This window comes from Alosa alosa, chromosome 13 (genome assembly GCF_017589495.1).
Source record: "Alosa alosa isolate M-15738 ecotype Scorff River chromosome 13, AALO_Geno_1.1, whole genome shotgun sequence".
Taxonomy (NCBI): Eukaryota; Metazoa; Chordata; class Actinopteri; order Clupeiformes; family Clupeidae; genus Alosa; species Alosa alosa.
The window spans coordinates 11705308-11730435 of NC_063201.1; the positions used below are offsets into that span (position 1 = coordinate 11705308).

At 41.7% G+C, this 25128-nt stretch overlaps 3 protein-coding genes across 5 annotated transcripts in view; 1 reads left to right on the top strand and 2 right to left on the bottom strand.

Moving 5' to 3' along the window:
• Positions 1-6784: 6784 nt before the first annotated feature.
• LOC125305763 (sulfotransferase 1C3-like) lies at positions 6785-9757 on the top strand. Its single transcript, XM_048260698.1, has 6 exons — positions 6785-6828; positions 8266-8331; positions 8721-8847; positions 9125-9219; positions 9367-9502; positions 9627-9757. The coding sequence occupies exons 1-6, from the start codon at positions 6805-6807 to the stop codon at positions 9755-9757; spliced, it is 579 nt and encodes a 192-aa protein (XP_048116655.1). The 5' UTR covers positions 6785-6804.
• Positions 9758-11127: 1370 nt separating this feature from the next.
• On the bottom strand, positions 11128-15279 carry rwdd1 (RWD domain containing 1). Its single transcript, XM_048260089.1, has 7 exons — positions 15081-15279; positions 14510-14575; positions 14089-14219; positions 13058-13201; positions 12472-12604; positions 11583-11645; positions 11128-11435 (listed from the first exon to the last, which is right to left on the bottom strand). The coding sequence occupies exons 1-7, from the start codon at positions 15151-15153 to the stop codon at positions 11323-11325; spliced, it is 723 nt and encodes a 240-aa protein (XP_048116046.1). The 5' UTR covers positions 15154-15279; the 3' UTR covers positions 11128-11322.
• A 2024-nt stretch (positions 15280-17303) lies between these two features.
• The window catches only part of LOC125305397 (calcium homeostasis modulator protein 5-like), a 12019-nt gene continuing 4194 nt past the window's right edge, over positions 17304-25128 (bottom strand). Inside the window, exons 1-3 of one of the 3 annotated variants that reach the window (XM_048260093.1) lie at positions 19799-20358; positions 19110-19676; positions 17304-18330 (exon numbers count right to left, since the gene is read on the bottom strand). In XM_048260093.1, coding sequence (XP_048116050.1) covers positions 17941-18330; positions 19110-19652 — 933 coding nt within the window. In that variant the 5' untranslated portion in view covers positions 19653-19676; positions 19799-20358 and the 3' untranslated portion in view covers positions 17304-17940. Of the gene's footprint in view, positions 18331-19109; positions 20359-25128 lie in introns of those variants that run through there. The other 2 variants (XM_048260092.1, XM_048260091.1) reach the window with 2 other exon arrangements.

The window sequence follows — 25128 nt, forward strand, 5'->3', positions numbered from 1 at the left end:
GCTGATGCGAACTTATGACAAAAAGGAGGCTGCATTTCGTGTGGACAACTTAATGCAGTTTAAGGCTGAATTATGTTTCTTACTTGTGAGTCTACGTGGGTCAGCGGCAGTCATTCTCGCGTTCTCCTTTACAGCAATAAGACACAATTCCTCCAACTCTAGCCTCGCCCTTTACTCATTGTCTTCATCTTTTTTCTCTTTTCAAAAAGTTCATACTCAAGTCATTCACGTTCTGTCTCCCTGTACTTTGGAGACTCCTCTGCAACTCCAGCTGAGGGGCAGTGGTTGTCATTAGCGTATAGTAAAATGTGAACGATTATCAATGATATGATAATACTGCTATGATGATAGCCTACTGCTTTTATTGCACAACTGAGAATTGGGCTATTAATCGGTTTCAAGGTGCTGTCATCTATCCGAAACATCTACTAAGCCGTCTCTGGGTTTGTTGGGTGGGTATTGCAATGTTCAAATAAAGCATGTTAACCTATTTCATTTAATTCACTTCTGTGCGCCTTGTGTGATATCACTCAAGTCTTGCTTTAGTTAATTAGTAAGTTACAACCAGAAGCTCACAAATGCCGTCATGTAAGGTACTTTCTAAATATTCAACATAATCGGAAGCAGCTGCAATTGTAACAGGACGTTTTGAAAGAGACCTGCTGCGTCTACTTTGATAAGCAGCGTCATGAACCGCACTCAAATACGGTATGTTTTGTTTAATTTCAAATAGCATAGACTTTGTCTGTCCACTTTTGAAATTACATGCGCGGCTGAACCCCTGGCAAATGCGTATGTGGTCTATATCTGAAATTATTAGCGTCTATAGCCATTGGGCCTGCAGGTGGCTACTCGGTGTTTATTGCATTACTTATTTACTCTCTCTGAGGATGAACAACTTACATTAGGCTACTTTTGCGTTACTGCGTTGAAATGTTTCTATGGACATTATATATATCATCCCCTTTTATTTATTATTTAATTAATTACTATTAATTAGGTAGCATCAAGTCCAAACCAAGTTGCGCTGTAGGCCTACCAGGCATTTCTTACAGATAGCTAATCTCCCTTCAAAAGTGAATGAACACGGCACTTCCTAGTTCTTTTAAAAATTGTGCAAGTTCGAATTGCTTTATGGAAGTGTTGTTGCCCAGCTCGCACACACTCCTTCATAAAAGTTGAATGGTGACTTGCACACAACTTGCAAAACATTGAACTGCTTTGAGTGAAGTGCGCTTGCGAGTTGCGTTTCTTCTGTCATTAATAGTCTACTAGATGCTCTTCTTCACACTGAAAACAGTGGCAGTCCTAGCTTGTAACACCCTGATATTTTTTTGGAATCAATTTGTGGTGTGATTGACATCAGATGATCAGACTAGTCATTAGCTAGTTGGTTGTGCACTGTTTTCCGCTTAGTAGTAAGGTAATAGCCTTCTCCGATGAGTTTTGTTTTTTTGCCAATATTCTTGTCGCCCTCCCTGAATTCTGAATATCTTTGCTCGCACACTGTAGGATCTGTAATGTGATTAGCCCAGAGAAAGAATCTCTCGTGTGTAAGTTAACTCCAAGTTGGCCTACCCTATAAACTGCATAGGCTATTTATATTTATCTGTAAAATGACCGCATGTATTTGTTCAACTTTATGAAGCAGAATTACGCAGGCTATTACGAACGCACACATTTTGTTTGCGCAAGAAACAAACACAGCGCAAAATACAGCGCAGGCGATTTTTTTTGGGGGTCGTTATCTGGCCCCTGCACTTTGAAACTCGTTCCGGCGCCCCTGATGGTCCAGACTAGTATCCCCCTGAAAGGAGAACGATGGGCGTGGCCAGGCTAGTATGTAGCACATTTTGGTAAAATATGCTTGTTAACTGCATGATAGCAAAGATAACTTCATTCTGAAAATGTATGTTTACCATAATTACCACCAAATGACCAGCTTTTTCAAAACTCCATGTACATCTATTCTAGTGGTCATTGTATATTGCTTTGTTTTCTTGCTTGATGTAAAATACTGTATTCACAACAGCAAATTATTTGGGGGAAAATCACTATCACTAAATCACCTTGTTGGTGCCCCCCACCCAATCCCAATCCTCCCCCACCTTTTTTATGCAGCCCTTGCCACTTAATCTACTAAACCCCTCTTCTACTGCACTTTTTACCCCATTAATGCACAAATAGGCTGACACCAGACATAATTTCACTGCATTTCTTACTTCCAGTAACTATATGCATGTGACAATAAACTTCCTTGTATCCTTGTATCCTTGTACGTATTTCCATAGAAGACTGAAAGTTATGTTTATCTACAGAGAAGTTGAAATATACAGTAAAAATGCAAGCAACATTGAAACAAAAAAAAAATACAAAATATAAAGTCTATGGAAGACAGAAGAGCTTTAGGTTCTGAGCAACAGTGTGTAGGCTACACGATGTATCCAAAATGTCATATTATGACAAAAGTGTTTATAATGTGAGGCGAATGTTTGCTTTAAAGTTGTGTGCCATTTTGCTGGAGATTTGAGGCATTTTGCATTTTGTTTGAGCAATTGTGGGTTTTGTGTGTGGAGTTTTGAAAAATAGACACAGAGTTTTGAAAACCTGTGTAGGCCTAAACAGTTGTAAAAAGCTGTAATTATGTTTGAATGCATAACAAGCACTCATTCAATAACTGCGCACATGTGGCAAAAGAAGGCTACATCATGTTCTGTTCTGTCACTGGTAGCTCGCACTGCATCTTCGAGTTTATCATTGCAAGAGGCCTAAAGAACTGCATAAACAGAGCATCCACTTTCGGAGGTACTTTAAGGAAACACTGAATTGTGAGCCTATAGGGCTACTGAATATCCCAGATCAACATGTTTGTTTAAAAACGTTTAGAGAAATAATTTCGCGACCCCTCCCATCATTTTGGCGACACCCAGTTTTAAGGACCACGGACACTGTAACTCATTGCTATGGCAGCACACACAAAGGCCTAAGCCCAAATACATAAAAATAAAAAAAGATGCTTACTTAGGCCTATATCAGCTGCATTTTCCGACCAATTGAGGATAGCAAGTCCAGAGACGACTCGGTCCATTGAGCTTCTCAGGTCAGGGTAACTTTATGCGACTCGGTCAATTGAGCTTCTCAGGTCAGGCTAACTTTATGCGACTCGGTCCACTGAGCTTCTGAGGTCAGGGTAACTTTATTGGTTTCAAGTGACAACAGTTGTATTGGAAAATCAGTTATAATCTTTGTAAATAGCCACCAGCCGCTTTGCTTGCAAAAAGAGTTAATCATCAGTCGCAGTACAGTGTCTCTTTTAAATTGCCCGAGTTTAACGTGTGTTGGACGCAACAACGGCTTCACACCACATCTTTAGACGAGACATTCACAGGATCCGTAGTCGTCATTGCAACCTCCTCTATAAAATAATTTTGAGTCCAGCTTCCACAAAAACCCCGCACTTTTAGCCGAACCCGAAATGAATGCCCATGAAGACGCGGATGAAGAGATCCGGAGGGAGAACCTGTCAGGTAGTGTTAATTTTGTCACCTATTTTTAATTTAGTCTTAGTCTTGTGACGAAATGTCCTTTTTAGTCTTTGTCATATTTAGTCATTCAAATATAATTTTTGTTAGTCAAGTTTTAGTCGACTAAAAGTCTCGTCATTTTAGTCTAGTTTTAGTCAAAAGAAAACTAAAGGTATCTTAGTCTTAGTCAGTTTTAGTCAACACATTTTAGTCTTTTTTTTTATAACAAATTATTTCTGATTACCATTTGAGTCAAATAATGTTTCACACATCTCAATTTTCAAACAATATTGTGTGTCCACAGGGCTACTCGTCTGTTATAATTACTCATTCAGATTTTTTGTCAGTCAGTATGTTTACATGCACAGGTAAGTCGAGCTACAGTTATAGCTCGGCTGGGATTTGACCATAGACAGTAAAGATTTGACTGGACCACTGTCATATTAAGTAGACCAGTGTTTCTCAAAGTGTGGTCCGGGGATCACAGGTGGTCCATAAGCTATCCTAAGTAGTCCCTTGAGCAGGCGTGGTAAAATATAATATAGATGAGTTGTTTGCAACATTGAACCAACTTGTGTGTAAAACAGTTCTGCAACACTGTCTATGTAAGATATGAAGTTTAAACAATAACACAATAAGCAAAGTGCAAAGACAATAAGCAAGGTGATTCAGTGAGTAGGCCTATTGTGTAGACTAATTATAGGCTATTGTTGAAATAGGTCTAATCTTTTTTTTTTTAGCTAGGGTTAGTTAAGTGGTCCTGAAACTGAAAAAGTTTGAGAAACATTGTCATAGGCCAAAGTATTAATGTTTTAATTACCGCTAGATGGCGATATGCAAAAAAACAACACATTTTCCAAACAGACTCTCCATCTTAGCCATAGCTTACTTGCTAGCGAACTTTCCATATTAGCTTACTTGCTAGCAAACTTTGCATCATCAGTCTAAGTAGTTAAATAGTTGACATTACATGATGAACATTTTCGTATGGACATTCTGGGGGATGTTAATTTGTATGAGAGAAGCTTCAACTTCTGGGTATGTAGCATTGTGGCATAAAGCTTAGGTAGCTTGCTAACTCTGGCAGAAATTGCAGTGTTCTTGTTCCATGTAGTTTCGTGTTGCAGCCACAGGGTTGCAGCAACAGCACGTAGACTAGCCTACAGGAAAGCTGAACTTATGAACTCATTCGGAATATTTTGAAAACATAACAGCTAGATATTCTGTCTTATCATTTTGTAGACGAAAATGAAGAGAGATTTTATCTTAGTTTTTATTTCATGTAAAACATTTTAGTCTCGTCTTTTTTCGTCAACAATAATGCATCTTAAGATAGTCTTAGTCAGTGTTTCAGGACATTAGTGCAGTCTCGTCAAAGTCAAAGTCAAAGTCAAAGTCTGCTTTATTGTCAATTTCTTCACATGTCAAGACATACAAAGAGATCGAAATTGCGTTTCCTACTATCCCACGGTGGAGACAAGACATATTTTACCAATTAGGTCCACAGACAAACATAACATTCAAGTAAACAATATAAAAGTAAAAATAAGAAGGCACATACAAAGAAGAAATAAGAGCAGCAAAATTTGGTAGAAATTGTGCAATTGTGCATACAGTAGACAGTCAATATAATAGTGCAAAAGTCAGGCCAATAAATGGCTGAGGTAGTTTTGTTTGACCTAAGTATGCAAGTGGCATAGTGGTGCAAGTTATGTAAGAGCAGCAGAAGTGTGTTCAGAAGTGTTCAGGACAACAGGACAACAACAACAAGTTGCAAGTGTGCAAGTGTACAAGTGGAGTAGTGCAAGTGGAGTAGTGCAAGGCAGCCATTGTGGGTCTAAAAGTCCAGGATGTTATGTAGCTGAGGGTGGAGGGGGGGAGAGGGGGGAGAGAGTTCAGGATCCTAACAGCCTGGTGATGCGGGAGCGTAGCCTGGGTGTTCGATTTGATTCACGCTGCTAAGGCAGCCTGGAGACCATGGAGCAAATTTTCGCCTGAGATAGGGAACCAATCACAGAACAGGGGGGAAAGCAAGACGATGATGAGCTATGCACAGACGCATTTGATAGACATCCGTGGCACCCAATAAACGGATCTGGGCATTTTTTTCAAATACGAGAAAATGAACGTTTGGTTCCCAGACCACGTCTCATTGAGAAGTGGTGGCGCTAGCCAGGCTAGCGGGAGCGCAGGCTTCTGTACCTCTTCCCAGAGGGCAGTAGATCAAACAAATTGTGAGCGGGGTGACTTGCATCACTCACAATTGTGGTCGCCTTGCGGGTGAGGTGGGAGGTGTAAATGTCCTTCAGGGAGGGGAGTGAAGCACCAATAATCCTTCCAGCTGTGTTCACTATGCGCTGCAGGGCTTTCCTGTTGTATTCAGTGCAGCTTCCGCCCCACACAGCGATACAGCTGGAGAGGATGCTCTCAATGGTGCCTCGGTAGAATGTGGTCATGATGGCTGGTGGAGCACTTGCTCGCCTGAGTTTCCGCAGGAAGTACAGGCGGCGCTGAGCTTTCTTCGCCAGTGATGCAGTGTTGGTGGTCCAGGAAAGGTCTTCACTGATGTGCACCCCCAGGAATTTGGTGCTGCTCACTCTCTCCACCACAGCACCGTCGATGGTCAGTGGCAGGTGTTGGGTGTGACCTCTACGGAAGTCAACAACAATCTCCTTGGTCTTGCTGGCGTTCAGCAGGAGGTTGTTGTCCCTGCACCGCGTGGTCAGAAGGTCGACCTCCAACCTGTGTTGAGTCTCGTAAGCCCTTGGTGATGAGACCCACCAGAGTTGTGTCGTCAGCAAATTTCACTATGTGGTTGTTGCTGTAGGTTGCAGTGCAGTCATCGTCAGCAGGGTGAAGCAGCGGACTGAGCACGCAGCCTTGGGGGCCCCGTGCTCAGTGTGATGCTGCTTGAGATATTGTTGCCAACGCACTACTTGAGGCCTCTGACAGAGGAAGTCCAGTAGCCAGTTGCAGAGGTAGGTACTGAGTCCCAGTTTGTCAAGTTTGCAGATGAGTTGTTGTGGTATTATGGTGTTGAATGCAGAACTGAAGTCTATAAACAGCAATCTCACATATGAGTCTCTTTTTTCCAGGTGGGTGAGGGCTGGGTGGAGGGCAGAGCAGATTGCATCCTCTGTGGACCGTTTGGCTCGGTATGCAAACTGGAAGGGGTCCAGGGTGGGGGGGAGAATGGATTTGATGTGTGACATGACAAGCCGCTCAAAGCACTTCATGATGATGGGTGTTAATGCCACGGGGCGGTAGTCATTGAAGCAGGATGGAGCAGTTTTCTTCGGCACAGGTATGATGGTGGCAGCTTTGAAACGTGTCTTCTTAGTCATGAAAAAAAAGGTCGTTGACGAACATATTTCCTCTCATCTTGTCTGACGAAATTAACACTACTGTCAGGTGAGCGTCGTGCGTTTCTCTCTCTTGATGCATGGACGTGTATGCGCAATATAATCCATGCTTTACACTTCACTTCTTGTGCTAAAGTCTTCTCTGCAACAAAAAGTCAGTGAGTTGTTACATTGCTTATAGACATGAAATCTTTTGCAATATTGCAATTCCCTGATTTTTGCATTTGCAAAATGGCCTCTGACCAATTACCGCCATAATTGTAGTATTAGGCCTATAACCTACAAAACAATAGCCTACCGCCAGCTTACATCCTCCTTTGTCTTGTAGGTCTTGTGTCTGCTCCAGAGGTTAGGTTGATTCCGCATCGGGTTTTTAACTTGATCCCTGGTGTCAACTCGCCCGAGGAAGTGGATCGAATCCAAAGCTGGAAAATTAGAGATTTGGACATATTTCTTGTCACATACCCCAAGGTGGCCTATACGCAGGGGAGGAGGATAATATGTTGTTGGTTAATACCATCCATTCTGACAGGCATTAGTTTTATGCTAAAGTTTGTGCAAATTGCATGGTAGTGTTACTTTTCTAGTGAAAAGGCATAAATTAAACTCCTGCAGCATATAGCCACATCATGAGTTTCTTGAAATAATGAAATAAAGGACTTGAGCTTAAAAATATTGAAAAAAGTTGGTAGGCCATCAGTTGTGGCATGTAGACCTAAGGTGGCCATATGGAACAGTGTGTATTCCACGGCACACCCAGAGCTGTATAAAGATATATATCAGAACCTGACATACAATCCTAATAGTCTACAAGAAACCTCAGAGTGTTACCTTTCATTTGAGACCAGGATTATGCTTCTATGCCAAGAGGTTGCCACACAGTAAGGCTTTTATTGTCATTGTATGCATTTTGGGTAACCAAAAAGTCCTATGGGAAGTTTCCATAGGGCATTTTACAAAACGCATGAGCATACTTAGACAAATAATGGTGTAAAGTACTCATTTTTTATTCTATATTGATCTTTACTTTTGCATAAAGCTTCACAAGACCTGGTGCTAGTGCTCTGTGTTTCTAAGTCATATCAAGTGATAGAGGGCTGAAATGTGGTCAGTTCAGAGATGCTTGTTATCCAGCATAAAAGAAAAAAATATATATTCTAGCCACTGTAGCTCTGTGCCAGTACTTCACAGAGCTATTCTGATTGTTATCTAAGACACTACAGGGTCTCAGCTTTCTAAAGAGGTCAAGCATTTGATGATAGGCCAAACTAGGTGGGAACAGTGCAATATTTGGGGGGAAAGCCTAAAAATGTCCATCCCATATAAGGCTTTTATTTAGCCTTTCACTTATGCTGTCTTTCTGCACTCCTCTGGCCCAGGAACCATATGGATGCAACAGATCATCCTCCTCATCGAGTCGAAGGGCAAAGTCAAGGCATCCTCAGGTCAGTCAAACTCTGAGCGCATGCCCTGGATCGAGGTGCAGGGGAGCGAGATGGCATTTGTCGGGGCTCCTCTGTCTTCTCCTCGCCTGCGCGTGACGCACCTGCCATACGAGCTCATCCCAACCGGCCTCAGGCAGAAGAGGGCCAGGGTGTGGGCCATGTTGAATGACATGAGTTTTGTATTTTTCTATAAACACAAATTACGACTCCCACAGAAACAGAAAATGTACTCGAGTGCTATCGGAACTGTATATCACAGAGTTATGTGTAATTTTCAAATTCAATGCTACTTTATTAGCATGACTGTGTAATTGCAGTGCTACTACATACTGTAGTTACACACTCACTAAGTCAGTTCACTGTTTTAGCATTTCTTGCTGTCTCTTCAGATCATTTATATGGCGAGGAATCCAAAAGATGTCCTGGTGTCATATTACCACTTCCACCACTGTGCAGCAATGCTGGAGACTCCTAAGGACTTCAGTGACTTCTTTGAAAAGTTTTTGGATGGAAGAGGTAGGAACAATACTGTAAACATATAAACTGTAACCAGGGCCACCTCAGCACTGCTTACAAAGTGTTTTGGCAGCCATTGTAAGTAGTTTGTCTGATTTTTAAAAATAATAATAATTATGCTAGTGATGTGTTTTGGCAGCCATTGTCATTTTTTTTTTTTAAAGAACATTGTGTTAGTGATATGAAGTGATGAATTGGCATACCTTCAAACTTCTGAGTTAGGTGAGCACAATAACTAGGTTATTGTCGAGTTTAATCAACATGTCTCTCTTTCTAGTGTATGGCAATACTTGGTTTGAGCACATCAAAACCTATTACTCACACAGGGATGACATGAAAATCTTGTATGTAACATATGAGGACATGATTCAGGTATGGCATTACCACATGCCTTCTACAAACCATTCAGACAGACATGATAAAGAATATGTAATCCAAATATTAGTCATACGTTTAGTCATGTGCTCAGTGCCAGAAGTGAGGTGTCAGTGGTACAGAGAGTGTGTTCTTTCCTGGCAGAGAGCTCACCGACAGCCAGATGCTGACATGGTGGAGCACGCCAAGTTCCACAACATGATGCAGAACCCGTGCACTAACTACAGACAGATACCTGATACAGTCATTAACCACAAGAGGGGATCATTCATGAGGAAAGGTGGGCTTATTAATTCAGATGAATTAATTAATTCTAATTCATATAGTGCAAAAAATCTGTACATTCCTCTTAACATCCTCTTTACGAAATACGAAAAGCGTCTCCTTCCTCTGTGTGTCACCAGGGACGATTGGCGTTTGGAAAAACCTGTTCAGTGTTGCCCAGAGTGAGCGATTTGATAAGGTGTTTCAGGAGAAGATGAGGGCGTCCCCCTTTCATTTAAATGAGACATGTCCGAGGTCATGCCAGAAGTGATGACCTCAGGCCCTGTGGACATGCATTACAATGAGGAGTTTGAAGATCTCTGAAATGTAAAAATTCCTTTTGGGTGTGAACAGGACAGGCACAACATATATGACATAATTGTTGTATTTGTCTACCTGTTCTTATAGGCACCATGTTTATAGCACCAATGTCACTAAGTAGGTGTGATAATTTTATATATGCAATATCTGATTTTTTGCAGTATGACATGATCAGTGGTAATCACAGCTGTTATTAAATCAAAACTAACAATTCAAGTATTGTTAACCTAGCAGTTGCAGCTCTTGTAATATTCTGTGGTTTTAGACAAACACCTCTCATTCAACTGCTGACTACATCACTATTGCATGAGACTTTACAATCATAATAATTAGAATTGTGATTTAACAGGCATCTGGATCATTGGAGCATTATGTTTATGCTAAATTAATCATTTGATCTGCTCTGATGACTTTTGCTATCTATCGGATGTAAAGTAGGCTACATAATGGGGTTTTTCTCCTGGCAACTGGAATCTGCCCTCTGTTGGTGATGTAGTAGCACTGTAACATCAGGATCACAAGTAGCATTATTCAGCCAGAGGTCTTAACATTCTGTACCTAGCCGACTGAGGACACTAACGCACAACCCTGATCACACTGAACAGGATGACCTGATCAGCCCTGGCAGAAGCAACATCTTGTGATGCCTTCAATGGCCTTACAGGGTCTCTCTAGAGAATGAATTTACTGCTCAAGCTACCATGGATAACATTGCTTTGGGCATTATCTATGATGCACATGCTATTAGAGTGGGCATTCTGATGCATTTATATTTTGTAATTGGTTTTCCATTTAGTTTATTTCTGTTTAGATCCACGATAAAGCTACCCTGGAAATCCAGAGTTCTTGCGAGAGCACAATGGAATTGTCTCTGCGAGACACTCTGGCAAGGAGCAATGATGCACGTTACTTTTACCCCAACATTCTGGGGAACCAGCTAAACTGATGAAGACAGCGCTGCAATGTTGGAGGACAGTACACATTGGTCGTAGTGTTATCCAATTGCGTCAAAGTCCGAAATCATTCAGAGTAAACATGGTCTAGTGAGATTTTTAAATGCATGCTTGTTGCGGCCCCTCGAGTTGGGCATTACATTGTTCTTGGCCAGACCCTTAATCTTTCTAGATTATCAGGGTCTGGATTTTCCAGGCTACGATAAAGCTGCTTTAAGAGATGAAAGGAGAGCAATTTCTAGATAGCAGATACTTCAAATGTTTAAGGCAGTTACTCCTGCATATTGATCATAATAGTGGTGCATCATTCCTGCTTCTGATAATAATGCCACATGTTGTTAAAGTCCAGTAGAGGAAGAGGCAGAGGTGACGGCTGATGACTTTAATGGCATAGGTGTAGAAATCACACCGGAAAAGTTGCACAGAAACACCCCGAGGCGGCATCATCATCATCACAGATTACAGCTTGATTGCGTAGACAGTCTGTGTTTCGTACAGAGAGCGACTGACAGGCAGAGTTGTGTTGCCCATCAGTCTGCACCTTCACTTGGAATACGTCACTTTAGTCCTCATCGCTGCCGAGTGCTAATGGGTCAAAATCCGGGTCGTCTTCGTCCAGGTCCAAATCGTCAATGTCCTGGAAGAGGGACTCGTCCACCTCCACGCTGTTACCAGCTGAATAAGAGCATAGAGAGGAGTAGTGTTACACACGCTGACTAACCAGCTTACTACAGAACAGCAGCAGGACATGTGGTAGCTCCACATGCGGTCAGTTAATTATTAAACGCATGAAGGGCAAGGTGTGAAAATGTGATTCCATACCATCCTCCAGAAACTGGATATCCGACGTGTCTAGATTGTGGTCTGTTTCAAATAACTGTTTTCCTGTTGGTAATAAACACACACATACAAATCAACAGTTATTGAGAGTTTATTAAACCACCAGCAATCTCACAAATTGCTTGTGATGAAAAAGCAATAGAATGTCACTTAGTATGACAACTTTGACACTTTCTTTAGCTGTTTTAGAGGCAAGTCACTGGTTAGCACTCCGGACTTGTAACTGGAGCCCCGACCAGTGGGCCGCGGCTGAAGTGCCCTTGAGCAAGGCACCTAACCCCTCACTGCTCCCCGAGCGCCGCTGTTGTAACAGGCAGCTCACTGCACCGGGATTAGTGTGTGCTTCACCTCACTGTGTGTTCACTGTGTGCTGAGTGTGTTTCACTAATTCATTGATTGGGATAAATGAGACCAAATTTCCCTCAGGGGATCAAAAGAGTATATATACTTATACTATACTATATACTTGTATCAGTACAAATGAGTATATCAGAATGTGTGCCTGAAAAGAGCCACTAACATACATGTGACCATGACTGTAGAATGGCCATTTGATGAGGTAATTCTTGGAAATACTTTATTTTTCTTCTGTTTTAATCACAATAATTAAAAAATATATATAAAAAGGTGAGCACTATAATTCTCTCACTGTCATAAGATATATGATGTTGATGTCATGATACAATGTCCAAAAATGTAATGTGCTTTTTAATAGTTATAAGCCTTGGCATTAATATAATGAAGACATTGATATAATAAATATAATGCATAACAAGATATATCAAGTCAGACTGAAACTGTTCAATTAATAAAAATGAAAAAAAAGTGAAGAGACGTTTTCCTGGTGATGCTTCTCTAAGATTAGAGTTACCTGTGAGTTTGTTCTTCCCCGCCTGCTCCTCCTCTTTCTGCCTCTTCTTCCTGATCTCCGCCATATCTTGCTCAAAGCCTGCCTTCCACGACAGGAAGTTCTCGATGGTCACCACTGTACCCTGGAAGGCTTTCTGTTGAGCATACACACAGAAGTGTGTGTTTTTTTTTTTTTTTTTTTACAGAAATGAAGGTCAGGCTGACAAACAGCTGCTTCATATCAGAAGTAGTTCAGAAAAGAAGTTAAAGGGTCCCATGCAAAGACTTAACATACATTTCTATAAGGTAACTTACTTTTTAAAGCTACATTTTAGACTAAAAACAACAGCCAACTTGAAGCTGCATCAACATTCCTATATTGGTTGGATATGGATTTTGGTGATGCGCTTTTCTACAAATTCAATTATCAAGAAAAGCTCCTGATTTCTCCTGAGATGTCTATATATATTAGCACCTGAAATAGATAAACTTGGAATCTTTCCTGACGGACACCATAATGCTTTCCTTAATTACTTATAATTATCAAACAAGGCATGTGACATCTAACTCATCATCACAACATGTTCCATCTTTGATTTTGTTCAAACCTTCTCAGCTTCCTCTAACTCCTTCTCCTTCTGTAGCCGGTCCTCCTCTTGCCTGCTCTTGATCTGGTCCACTATTTCATTGAGTTTCTCCTGCACAGCAGTGACTAATGTAAATATCATCACCATGCCAAGGTTCTCTTCTGCCTGCAAACAAAGACAACACAAACGTTTTACAAAGTATCAAGATCAAGTAAACCATGGATATGGTATAGAAGAGGGACAGAGCATGAGAGAGAGAGAGAGAGAATCATATAATGAAATTAAAGGTGTGGTCATTAGGCTATAAACAATGGATACGATTTTGAAGATAGAAGACGATTTTGTCATGCATTGAAACAATGAATAATCACACACAAATTCATAAAGGGTAACTGGGATTAACCTGCTGTTGATATTATTATTACAATACAGAGAGATGTGGATGGTTACCAGGAAATATAGCATAGAAAGCAGAGATGACATTCCAAACCACTACATAAGAATGCATTAGTTGCTGTTAGCTGTTAGAGACTGCTGTCAGTGACAACCATTTAGTTGTACACAGCACTGTGCATTAATGCAATCATCTGTATCAGGCTTCCAACAGATATAATATGTTTGTGACTGTATAACAGAAATGCCTGCACAGTGCAGATGTCGATAATACATACAATGTAGCAAATGCTATGAATCTATTTCACTTCAACAAAGAATAACACTCAGTTTCAGCTGAGTGCAGAAGTGAAAAAGATGAACTGATTGAGCAGAAGAGCAAGGAGAGAGAGACAGACCTTTCTTTTCTTTTCTACGGTATAACACTATTGCTGAAGTTATTACTGTTATTTTAGCATTAGCATTAGCATTTATTCTTTTATTTACTTTTTCATTTAATTGTATCTTTATATCGATACCAATATTAATGTAAAGTTGGTTATTAACATGCTATACCTGTAGCTTGGGCAACAATGACTTTATTGATTCATGCAAATAAAGCACTATTTAATTTGATTTGAGGGAGAGAGAGAGAGAGAGAGAGAGAGAGAGAGAGAGACCTGCTGTTGTAGTAAACTGAGGACTTCTTCTGCATCCGAATCCTCCAGGTTCTCCTGTGCGTAGATCTCCCAGAGGGGAGGCTCATCTGGGTATTTCTCCACATAAGTGAACTTTAAAGTCACTTCAACCGCTGGTGAAGCACAAGGCACATTCACATTATCTCACATCAAGATCACATCAGATGCTCTCAGCCAAACCAACACATTTAAACACAATATGCTAACAAAAATATTCAATGCGAACTTAGATTACACTTTGTTCTAAAGTTCTGCAATAGAGCGGTGTGCTTTTGATCATCAAAAAGCAAAGTCTGCTAAACGGGCAACAGTCTGGAAAACAAAAAGAGATGTGGGCCTGCCCTTCAAATCTCTACAAAAAACTAAACTAACTAAACAACGGGCAAGAAAAATAGATACTTACTTTCGTCATTTTCTCCTGCATCTGAAGTGACTGTGATGGTGAAGCTTACTGGATTCTCTGACAGGACTACAGATGTGGTGAAGCAGAATCATAGGCTAGGTTAGTATGCACATGCAATTACAGGATCAAGTCGATGTACGTTATGGGTGGGGAGTATTTTCGTTATCACTTCAATTGCATTCCCCCTTGAAGACAACGCTCATATGACAAGGCAGATCTTGGAATAAACAGTCGAAAAATAGTTGCTCTCACCCACCCGACTAACTCGAACTATGTTCATGTAAATGTTAGCTGCATGCTTGATAACAAGGCATGAAGGGTCTATAGTCTCGCGTCAATTTGCTTATATGGTAGCAAAACAAGGTTACGTATTTGGCCGAATTATATCTGTTATAGTGTGTTTCGCGGAAAGGTTCTGTTTCTTTAATTGCTAATTGAGATGAAATGGCTAGATAGGTAGCTATCTACTGAATAGCCATTCTCATCCTGAGCACTTCCAATTAGTTAGCTGTCCAGTGCTAGCTAGCTAGCCCATGAAGTGGTTTACTTCTTTCTTTGATATTATGTTTACCTGTGTAAGAGTCTGGATAAATGGACTCTATTGCTTCCAACTCATTCCTCTGCTCCTCTCCGTAGTCTGTCATTTTATATCACTCCTGTCCATCTATTTTGGACTGACCACGTTACAATCCACAAATGAGTTTTTCTTAGTCACGTTACAATCCCCACTGAGGCCTTCCGAGATTGATTCGCTCCGGTAATCTATTGGCTATGTCTCAGCAGCCTACAGCTGCAGCTCAGTGGTGGCCTGCGTGTTTCATTATTTCGATATAAAGTATACATAATGTTTAGCTGAGACTCCCTCATCCACGTGACTATTATTCTATTTAGTTATTTTTAAAAATGGTTCTAGCCAAAAAAAGGCACATTTGCAACTGCATGACATTTCTGAAGTTGATTGTTTCGCCTCAATATGACCACGTGACATATATCCTTGAATTTAAAGTGGTAGACTTCTTTTACTGTGTTGCCACAAGTGCCACATGGCTCACACTGTCATGTTGGTAGGCTAGATAATTTCCCACATTTCCAAAATGAGCCATAAAATGTCACATCCTTGGGGTTAACGTCTCTGACCATTCTCAATTCCCCATTACCCTGTATTTGCATTTACCTCTATTACTACCTGACTCAATGACTGAATCTGACAAATCTGGAAAATCTGATTCCAACGGTGAGCCTTGAAAGTCAGAATTAGGCCTTCTCAAGAGTAAGAATTTAGTTCCTTATGTAACTTATGAGAAAATACTTAAATGTCCTTAATGGGGCCTTACATTTACATTTACATTTTGCTGTACATTCTTAAAACAAATGTGTTGAAAAATAACACAACTTGTGTTGTTTTAACACATCTATTTGTCCAGACTGGGACAACACAATGTGTGTTATTTCTAATACATTCATTTTAAGAGTAGAAAGAAAATATAGGGAGGCCTATACCTCACCTCAACTACTGCAAACCAATTGTTTCTGACTAGGTTATGGCTGAAATACTGTGCATACTGCACATCTACAGAGGACAACTGGGTCATGTAAATTGTAGTTTTACCAATATATCTGGCTGGTACCAGTAGAGAAATTGAACACAACATAAACATTACACCCACACAAACACACACACAGGCAGGCAGAGAGAGAGAGAGAGAAGAGAGATAATCATATAATAAAATAGAATTAAGGGTGTGGTAATTAGGCTGCTGTGCATGAGTCAGAGTCGGGAGACAAATGCAGCCTCATGCCTCAGTGTTCATTCAGGACAAGTTTGAACAGGCACAAGAGCATCAAGCCCTATTCTTTCAAACAAGTGTTTTTACTCTGGTGGAAAAATCACATGGGTTTATTGATGCACCCAATAATTCAGAAAACCATATGCATATTTGTGTAACTTTTTTTATTATACAAATAGTGGGATAGTGATAGTGGTATTTGTTACAAATAATGCAATTTTCTTTTAAATAATTAGTAGTGTATTATCAGGGATGTAGTATTATCAGGGACACAAACACACTTTATTCTTTACTCCGGAATTGGAACATGACAATAAACTACTTGAACTTGAACTTGCAGGTTTCAGTTAAAATGATCTGACTGTGTGCACATGCATGTGCTCCTCACAACACACAGTGATAGATGATTCAAAATCGTAAAGGATGTAAGGTATAAATTATATATATTAGGTGCATGAGAACATCCATTATATGCAATGACTGAACAGAACATATATTTATTTTGTTTGTATGCTTCCAGTATAAAATGATAAAAGCATACTTCTTAACTTTCTGATGTACCTTAAAGAGTAAGAGTGATCTGTAATTCTTTCCTGGTTGTTGCACTGTTCTGGATCCATGTGATTCAGCCTACCATTTATGTGTAATGTCAGCATGCATGGCTGTTTTTATTTTGTCTATGTATTTGATATTTGATAGTGTAACTCATACTGCATGCTGCTAGACCATGAGTAGCCTACCGTGAGTCATGTCTGTGTGTGTGCTGTCCCTTCCCTCTCTGACTATTAATTGCTATCTCTCATTCACAGGGTCCCATGATGTGAAGGATATCTGGACATTGCTATTGAGCATGCATTTCTGTGCACACCTCCGTTCTTCTAGCTGACAGTAATAGTTTTTACTGAGGTGAGTTGAGACCAAAACTGAAATGAAAAAACTATGTTATTTTAATGTGATGGTGTATGAATGTGGCCATTTAAGTAGAAGCCCCCCCCCCCCCCCAACACTTTAGTTATCAGATGAATAATCTCACCTCTTACAGAGAATACAAATAAGTGCTGATTTGTCATGGTTTAGCAACATGAACAAAATTATGCCTAGAAGGCAGATTAGGACCAAAAGGGATTGTAGCCAGTATGGACTATATTATGTGCACTAACTGTTAGAAAAACATGGCCATCAACTTCCCCAAACAACCAAACATCCTTGTAATCGTCTGAATGTGAAATACAATGTGACAAGTCTGCACAATAGGAAAGGAGAAGCTGGAATTGTGTGTGGTTGCAAAGAGGAAAGGCACTAACAGAAAAGCTGTTTTGATTCTATGGCCTCAGTACTTTGCAGAAATTGGCCTGTCATCTTTGAGCTAATAGTGTTTTACTGAGTGGTTTTTAATGGTCCACATCTGAGAGGAAGTGCAGCATATTGTCCCTGAGGAAGGCAGTCACGTGATTTTCAAGCATCGTTCTCTCTGTCCTTCCAGCCACAAGCTGCTGATGGTCAAATAATAGTATGGAATGTTACTTCAAAAAAAGAGTCTCATCAATGTAAATCATCCTTAACCCATGATTACCCCCCAAACCCAATTGAGCAGTCAGCTTAATGTGAGAGCATCTCTTGTGCCACATTAAGATGAAGTCTCCTCTAAGTCATCTCAATGCCATGCTCCATATCCAAGACAGGTCTCTTCTCTGGGTTGAGGTCTCGATCACTGCGGTCTACATAGCGCTGCAAGGTGCTGTAGCACTGTTCTCCACGTGTGAATGTGTACGGGGAAGAGATCTCCTCCCAGGCCCGGTGGTTAGGGAAAGGGAACGCTTCAGGATCTCGGTTCTCAAAGAAGCTCTTGAGGTTGCGCTCCGCTAGTTTGGTGGCATATTCAGAGGCGTACACGTCAAACTTCTCCCGCTCCTTCTCCATGTAGCGCTTCCAGAACGTGAGCTGCAGGTAGCTCACCTGTGAGCGACAGTTTCTGTAGCAGGTGCCAATCAAGCCTACTATTGCTGAGATTATAATGATGGCCCAACCCAGAATCTGCAAAAACACATACTTCCAGCATTAACATGTACTGTATACAACTAAAATGGAATTGAATATATGGTATGGTTGTGAATCTAATTTGTTTGAAATACAGGCATTACATTTCAAAATGGATATGCAAACAGACCTTCGAAATTAATATTCAAACCTATGGTGCAATATGAAGACAACACAAAGCTATGGTGCTAGACTAAGTAGCAATTGACAGATAAAGTTTTTGTGATATACCTATGCATGTTATTCACCTTAATTCTCTCATTTAAAAGATTTGTCTGCATGTGCAAGCGCTAGAAATGGGACAATGAAAAGGCCTGTAGACACAAGCAATGTGGAGAGAAACAGGCCAGTGCTGTCCTTTTATCATGCCATTAGAGTGACATCATTGTTGAAGTCTGAAAGAATTTTTGTTTTCCAGACAAGACAAGCAACTGAGTAATATATCACATGCAGTAGTGCAATATATTCAAGATTGTTTTTATTGTCATTCTAAAAACAACACTTCAGGAATTGCAGTGTATATCACATGAACTCATGTTCTATGCAATTGTATATGGTCATTTTCATCTATACTTTAGTTGTATCAATTAGATTTGATTATAGATTCAGTATATCTAATATATAAAACGTTTAGGCTATATAAAATCCAATTTATTTTGGATAACAGATTTTCCTGTCACATACATGGGTGAACTTTGAACTTTGGCCGAACATTGAACTTCACCTATCTGTCAAACACTGAACTACTGCTGAGCCTCTGTGTCTTTATCACTTACCTGTGACTGAGCTCGGAACATGAGGAGCAGCTCCATGTTCTCATTGGTCGGGAGCTTGGATCTCCCACACGGAACCCGCGCCAGTTCCTCCCGGCACAGCGTCGTCTTGTTCTTGCAGAGCAGCGGCACTACCAGGTTGTCGTCCAGGCCGCTGACGGCGCACTCGTAGAACGTTCCGTTGAGGAGCGCCACGCACAGCCACATGATGGGAGCCACACACGCCGTGCCCACCACCTTGCACAGCCCCGTGCAGCAGCCAATGCAGTTGCCCCGGGGGCAAAGCTTCAGGGGGTTCAGGCAGCAGCCTGTGAAGAGTCTCCACAAGCGGTTGTTGACAAACAGTCCGGTGGTCAGCAGCACGATGGCTGGTCCGAGCAGGAAGGTGATCCCGTAGGCAAAGTTCTGGTCATGGTTACACGGGCAGTTGAAGGACACCATGGAGAAGATCCTCTCGCCTCCGATGGTGAGGATGGCCATGAAGCCATAGCCGATGGTGGATTTTTGGTCGGACAGAAAACGGAGGATGGTCTTGAAGGAATCCATTGTTTCCCCTGAGGACTTTGGCACCTTCCACATAGACGTAGTTGATTACCATGCAAGAGGTACAAGACAAAGAGTGAACACCCACGACTGCTGGTATGCACCACACCGAGGTTCTTGTTCATAACGTTGAGACTGAGACCAAAAACCTTGCGACAGTCGTGTCTGCTTCGGCCCCTCCCGCTGTTTTCTCTCTCCAACTCCTAAACAGCTGGTCTCTCTATTTTTCTCTTGTAGTCACACCCTCCAGCCGCTTCCTCCACTCATCTTTTTCCTCATCTTGTCCGGCATTCCCCTGTGCGTAGCCCCTGCTTACAAACCCCTCCCATGATTTATTCCCTCTGTTTCCTCCCTTCTCCCTCTCCTTCCCTCCCTCCTCCTCCTCTCCCTCTCTCCTTCTCTCACTCTCTCCTTCCTCCTCTCTCTTCCGTACTTTGGGAAGCTTGTGAGAAGTGGGAGTGAAGGGGGATTTCCTGAATCCTGGGATTTCTGTCTGACAAAGGACTACACTCCTCCTCCTCTCCCTCCCAACCTGTAAAGGGCAGAGCCAGGCAGGGGCATGGCCACAAAACAGGCCCAGAGCCTGTTGATCTGGTTTTGGAGTGCATGCCACAGGTAATTCTAAACAATGTGCATGAGAGAGCGCTCTCAGCCAAAAAACAAAAACAACCAGCCTTCTGTGTCTGTGTTTTTTTTATATAGGTCACACACACACACACACTCTCACACACGTGGTTTGCATCAGGGTTCTCAAGTCTCACGCAATTCAACAAGTTCACACGCCACACCTTGCATTTCTCACGCAGAAATATTACTAGGGATGTCAAGGTATCTGCATAATTAGTAGCCTAGAGGAGACGCAGGGATACGAGAGGATTTCTCGCAGGGTTCAGAACTAGCGCACCACTCACCAGACAAATAAAAAAACTAGATGTACCGCAGAGCGGTACAAAATATGACCGCCACCCAGTCCAGCACATTTTTTCCACAAAAATAAATCACGCTGAAAGGCCTATATGATTCTAACTGTCTCACTAAATTGCATTATCCACACTCAATTCTCACTGGTATCTGCTAGACAACAAGTACCAAAACATGATTAGTTCATAGATTTCACATGTAAAATTCATTTTATACAACCCCATGCATGCGTGCGTGTACATGTTTATGTTTGTGTGTGTGTGTGTGTGTGTGTGTGTGTGTGTGCGTGCTTGTGTGTTTGCCTGCGTATGTGTGTTTGTGCATGTGCATGCATGCGTACATATATGTCTACTGTGTGAGTATGTGTCATAAGATTATGATAACTGTGAATGTATAAAAGTGTGTATCTGTTTATGCACATGTGTGCACATGGAATGGGTTAACATGACCCCTGGAGGCAAACATACGGAACAAATTGGTCATCCTAGGCCCTACGGTTCTCAAGATATTCACAGAAAACTGTGTCTGCCCTACCCTCCTTTCGGTGGGTCCAGTACAGCGGGGGGGCTACAGATCAAAACAAAAAACGATGGTTCCATGCTATCCATGTGGAGTTACATGCCCACCAAGAACCCCGGTCTTTCAGTGTCCGGAATGCCTTGTTGGTGTAATGCGGTCACTAAATGTACACATAAATTATTTTATTGTAAGGCCCCCCCATGAACGAAAGTTCACAAAACTTGGCATGCATTAGGAGGGTGTCATAATGATCCTACACTTTCAATTTCGTGCAGTTTTTGACCATGTCAGCCAGACATATTGTGATGAAAACACCTAATTTTTGCTTTTAATTTTTTAACTAGGTGGCCATACATGAAATAAGTGGTAATGGGATGGGTTGACATGCCCCCTTAAGACCAACATACAAAAAAAAGGTGGACCTCCTAGGCCCTACGGTTCTCGAGATATTCACAGAAAACTGTCTCCGGCCACCTACAGGCCAGTTGGTGTATAGTAACATAAATTAATTTATTGTGTGGCCCCCTATTAACGGAATTCCACGAAACTTGGCGTGCATTCAGAGGGTGTCATAATGATCCTACACTTCCAATTTCGTGCAGTTTTGACTATGTTAGGTCAAAGATACCTGCGATTACAACACCTCATTTTCACTTTTTAGTGTTTAACTAGGTGGCGCTATACATGAAATGAGTGGTTATGGAATGGGTTGACATGGCCCCTTGAGATCAACAGACAAAAAATAAATGGTCCTCCTAATAATAATATGGTATCCTGGTTCTCGAGATATTCACAGAAAACTGTGTCTGCCCTACCCTCCTTTCGGGGGATGCAGTCCAGCGGGGGGGCTACAGATCAAAAGCGAAAAACGATGGTTCCATGCTATCCATATGGGGTTACATGCCCACCAAGTTTCGTCTACCCGGTCATTCAGTGTCCGGGAATCCTTGGACGGCGGAAATTTGGACATCACGAAAAATAAAAAAAAATAAAATCTGACTAAACCTATATGACCGCGCTTACGCTCTGCGTGGCGGTCATAATAAAAATATCGACATCCAATCAAAAATAGGCTACGTTGTATCGGTAAAATCCAAAATAGGCTATTGTGTGGGGTTTGTATCGTACCAACATTCTTTTTATTGAAATTCAACTGTCTGTCAAACATAATGATTGTGTCATTATAGCATTATTTTTGTATAACTAGACTAAATCAACATAAGCGTTCATTTAACCCGACATCCAATCACTCAATCACTCTCACTCAACCCAAGATAATGAACTTGCTGTCTTTATAAAAAAATGGTCTCGGCATGCACATGCTTAGTCCAATGGTTCAGTGACAGCATAGGCTACTCAAGTGAATAAAGCAATTAGCCTAATAAATAAAATATTTGTCTCACTCAGTACATATACATCTCGTAAATTGATAAGCCATAGAATATCCCAGCGTCACGATTATTATATTTCAAGATTCCAATCTATCCCACCTAAATCTGAAAAGTTATTTCTACTGACATGCTTACTGGTGACATAAAAACACAAATGGTTTTTCTTGATAAGGCTGACATAAGAGACATAGGCTATGCATTATCCCTTCCCAGATGGGTACACATTCCTGACTGTCCTGAAAAATAAACAAAAACAAGATATAGGATGTATAAATTACAATGACAAATTCAAGGTCTCAAAGGGTTAATGCTTCTTTCCAATTTTTTTAAAATTAGTGAGTGAGTGAGTGCACCCCAAATCTCTCTCCAAGCTGAGCTCAAAACTTGAGAACCCTGGTTTGCATGGCCTGACTGCAAGTCTGCAGACGAGATTTAAACCTATGCCATTTATTTAGGTGATTACTGTCCACCCTCTTCTATGAGTACACAGAATGTTATGGCTACAGTTTACTTTCACTTTTCCATTTGCCATTCTAGTGGGCATCTCTCTTGCCCTCTCTGGTTTCTGTTTCTTACTGTGACAGAGCGCACCGCGTCTGTCACTGGACCTGGCGCATTACCGCCAGTTGTAGAACAATGGGACCGGAGTTTGGGTTAAAAAACGGACATTATATACGGATACGGACTGGTGCGGTAAAATTAAACGTTTTCTGTGATGCATGTGGGAAAAAAAGAATGGCGATGTATTGTACTGTATACTTTGTATGTATGGGAAAAGCCAAAGGAATATTGAAATGTCATTCAAGTAGTGATGTCATAAATGTTCCAACACTGTGGAAGACATCATGTCTCACCCCTGTCCCTAAGAAGCCACACCCTAGTGAGCTTAATGACTACAGACCTGTCGCTCTTACATCACATGTGATGAAGACGATGGAGTGATTGGTCTTAGGTATGCTCAGACCCCAGGTATGCCATGCACTAGACCTGTATACAGTTTGCATACCAGGAGAAAGTGGGCGTGGACGATGCCATCACTTATCTTCTACACAGGACACATTCTCACCTAGACAAGGGGAAAAGTGATTTCGCTCCACCTAGCTCCACTCATCCATCTGGAACCGATCCATTGGAATGGTGTTTCAGAAGGCTGGGCCTAATCAAAAAATGCTTGCATATGATTGAATAAGCCACTTGTCCGTCATATTGACGTGCTACTTCAACCACTCACATCGAAGCCAACCCGTGACGCTAATAACAGTCTCACGGTCGCTTCTCCACTACGTCACATCTATGAAACTCCCGCCCTGCGTCCTGATTGGCTGAACCATAAAGTCGGTTGCAGAAATCACTATCAATGGAATAGGTCCCATATGGATGTGAGTGAAGCTAGGCGGAGCTAAGCGGAACGAAATTCATCTGGCGAGAGTCAGGTTAGGGGAAAAGTGCTGTGAGAAACATGTTCTTTGATTTCTCAAGTGCTTTTAACACCATCCAACCCCTCAGATTGGGAGACAAGCTCTTGCAGATGGGTGTGGACGCTCACCTGGTAACCTGGATTACAAATTACCTGACCGGGCGACCACAGTTCGTCAGACTGAAGAACTGTCACTGTGATCAGCAGCACGGAGCACCACGGGAACTGTGCTCTCCAATCCTGTTCACCCTGTACACATCTGACTTCTGCTACAACACCGAGTCATGCCACATGCAGAAGTTTTCTGACGATACTGCAATTGTGGGGTGTTTCAGGAACGGGCAGGAGGAGGAGTACAGGAGCCTGGTGGAGGAGTTGGAGAACTGTGCAATTGTGCAAACTCAATCATCTTCAACTCAACACTTCAAAGACCAAGGAGATGGTGGTGGATTTCTGCAGGTCTAAGCCCACTCTGCTACCAGTCCACATTGATGGGGTCAATGTGAAGGTGGTAAGCACCTACAAGTATCTGGGTCTCCACCTGGACAATAAACTGGACTGGTCAGCCAACACTGATGCACTCTACAAGAAAGGGCAGAGCAGGCTGTACTTCCTGAGGAGGCCTCGGTCCTTCAATGTGTGCAGCAAGCTCCTCAGGATGTTCTACCAGTCTGTTGTTGCCAGCGTCCTCTTCTATGCAGTATCATGCTGGGGAGGAAGCACGAGGAAGAAGGATGCGGGGCGAATTGACAGGCTGGTAAGGAAAGCTGGCTCTGTAGTGGGAGCTGAACTGGAGTGCATCACTTCACTATCTGACAAAAGGACCCTGAACAAACTGATCAACATTTTGGACAATGAGTGTCATCCACTCCACAGCACTATTGTAAAGCAGAAGAGCCTGATCAGCTGGAGACTTCGCTCACTGCCTTGCACAACAGACAGACTGAGAAAGTCATTTGTCCCCAGGGCCATTGAACTGTTCAATGCTTCACTTAAGGGAAGAGGAGAGATAGACTTCTCTGCATAGTCTGTCTGCCTTTTCACCCCCTCCATGTTTGGATACTGTCTGTCCACTAGCCACTTTTTACCACTAGCCACTTTTACCACTGTCTTTCTGTCTCACTGTTTGCGTGTTATATTAGCACATTAGCAGATATGCATAACCCCTCCCTCCATGCCACAGCCGAACTGTGGCCACATTTATACCTTTTCTTAAAATAGTTAAATATAT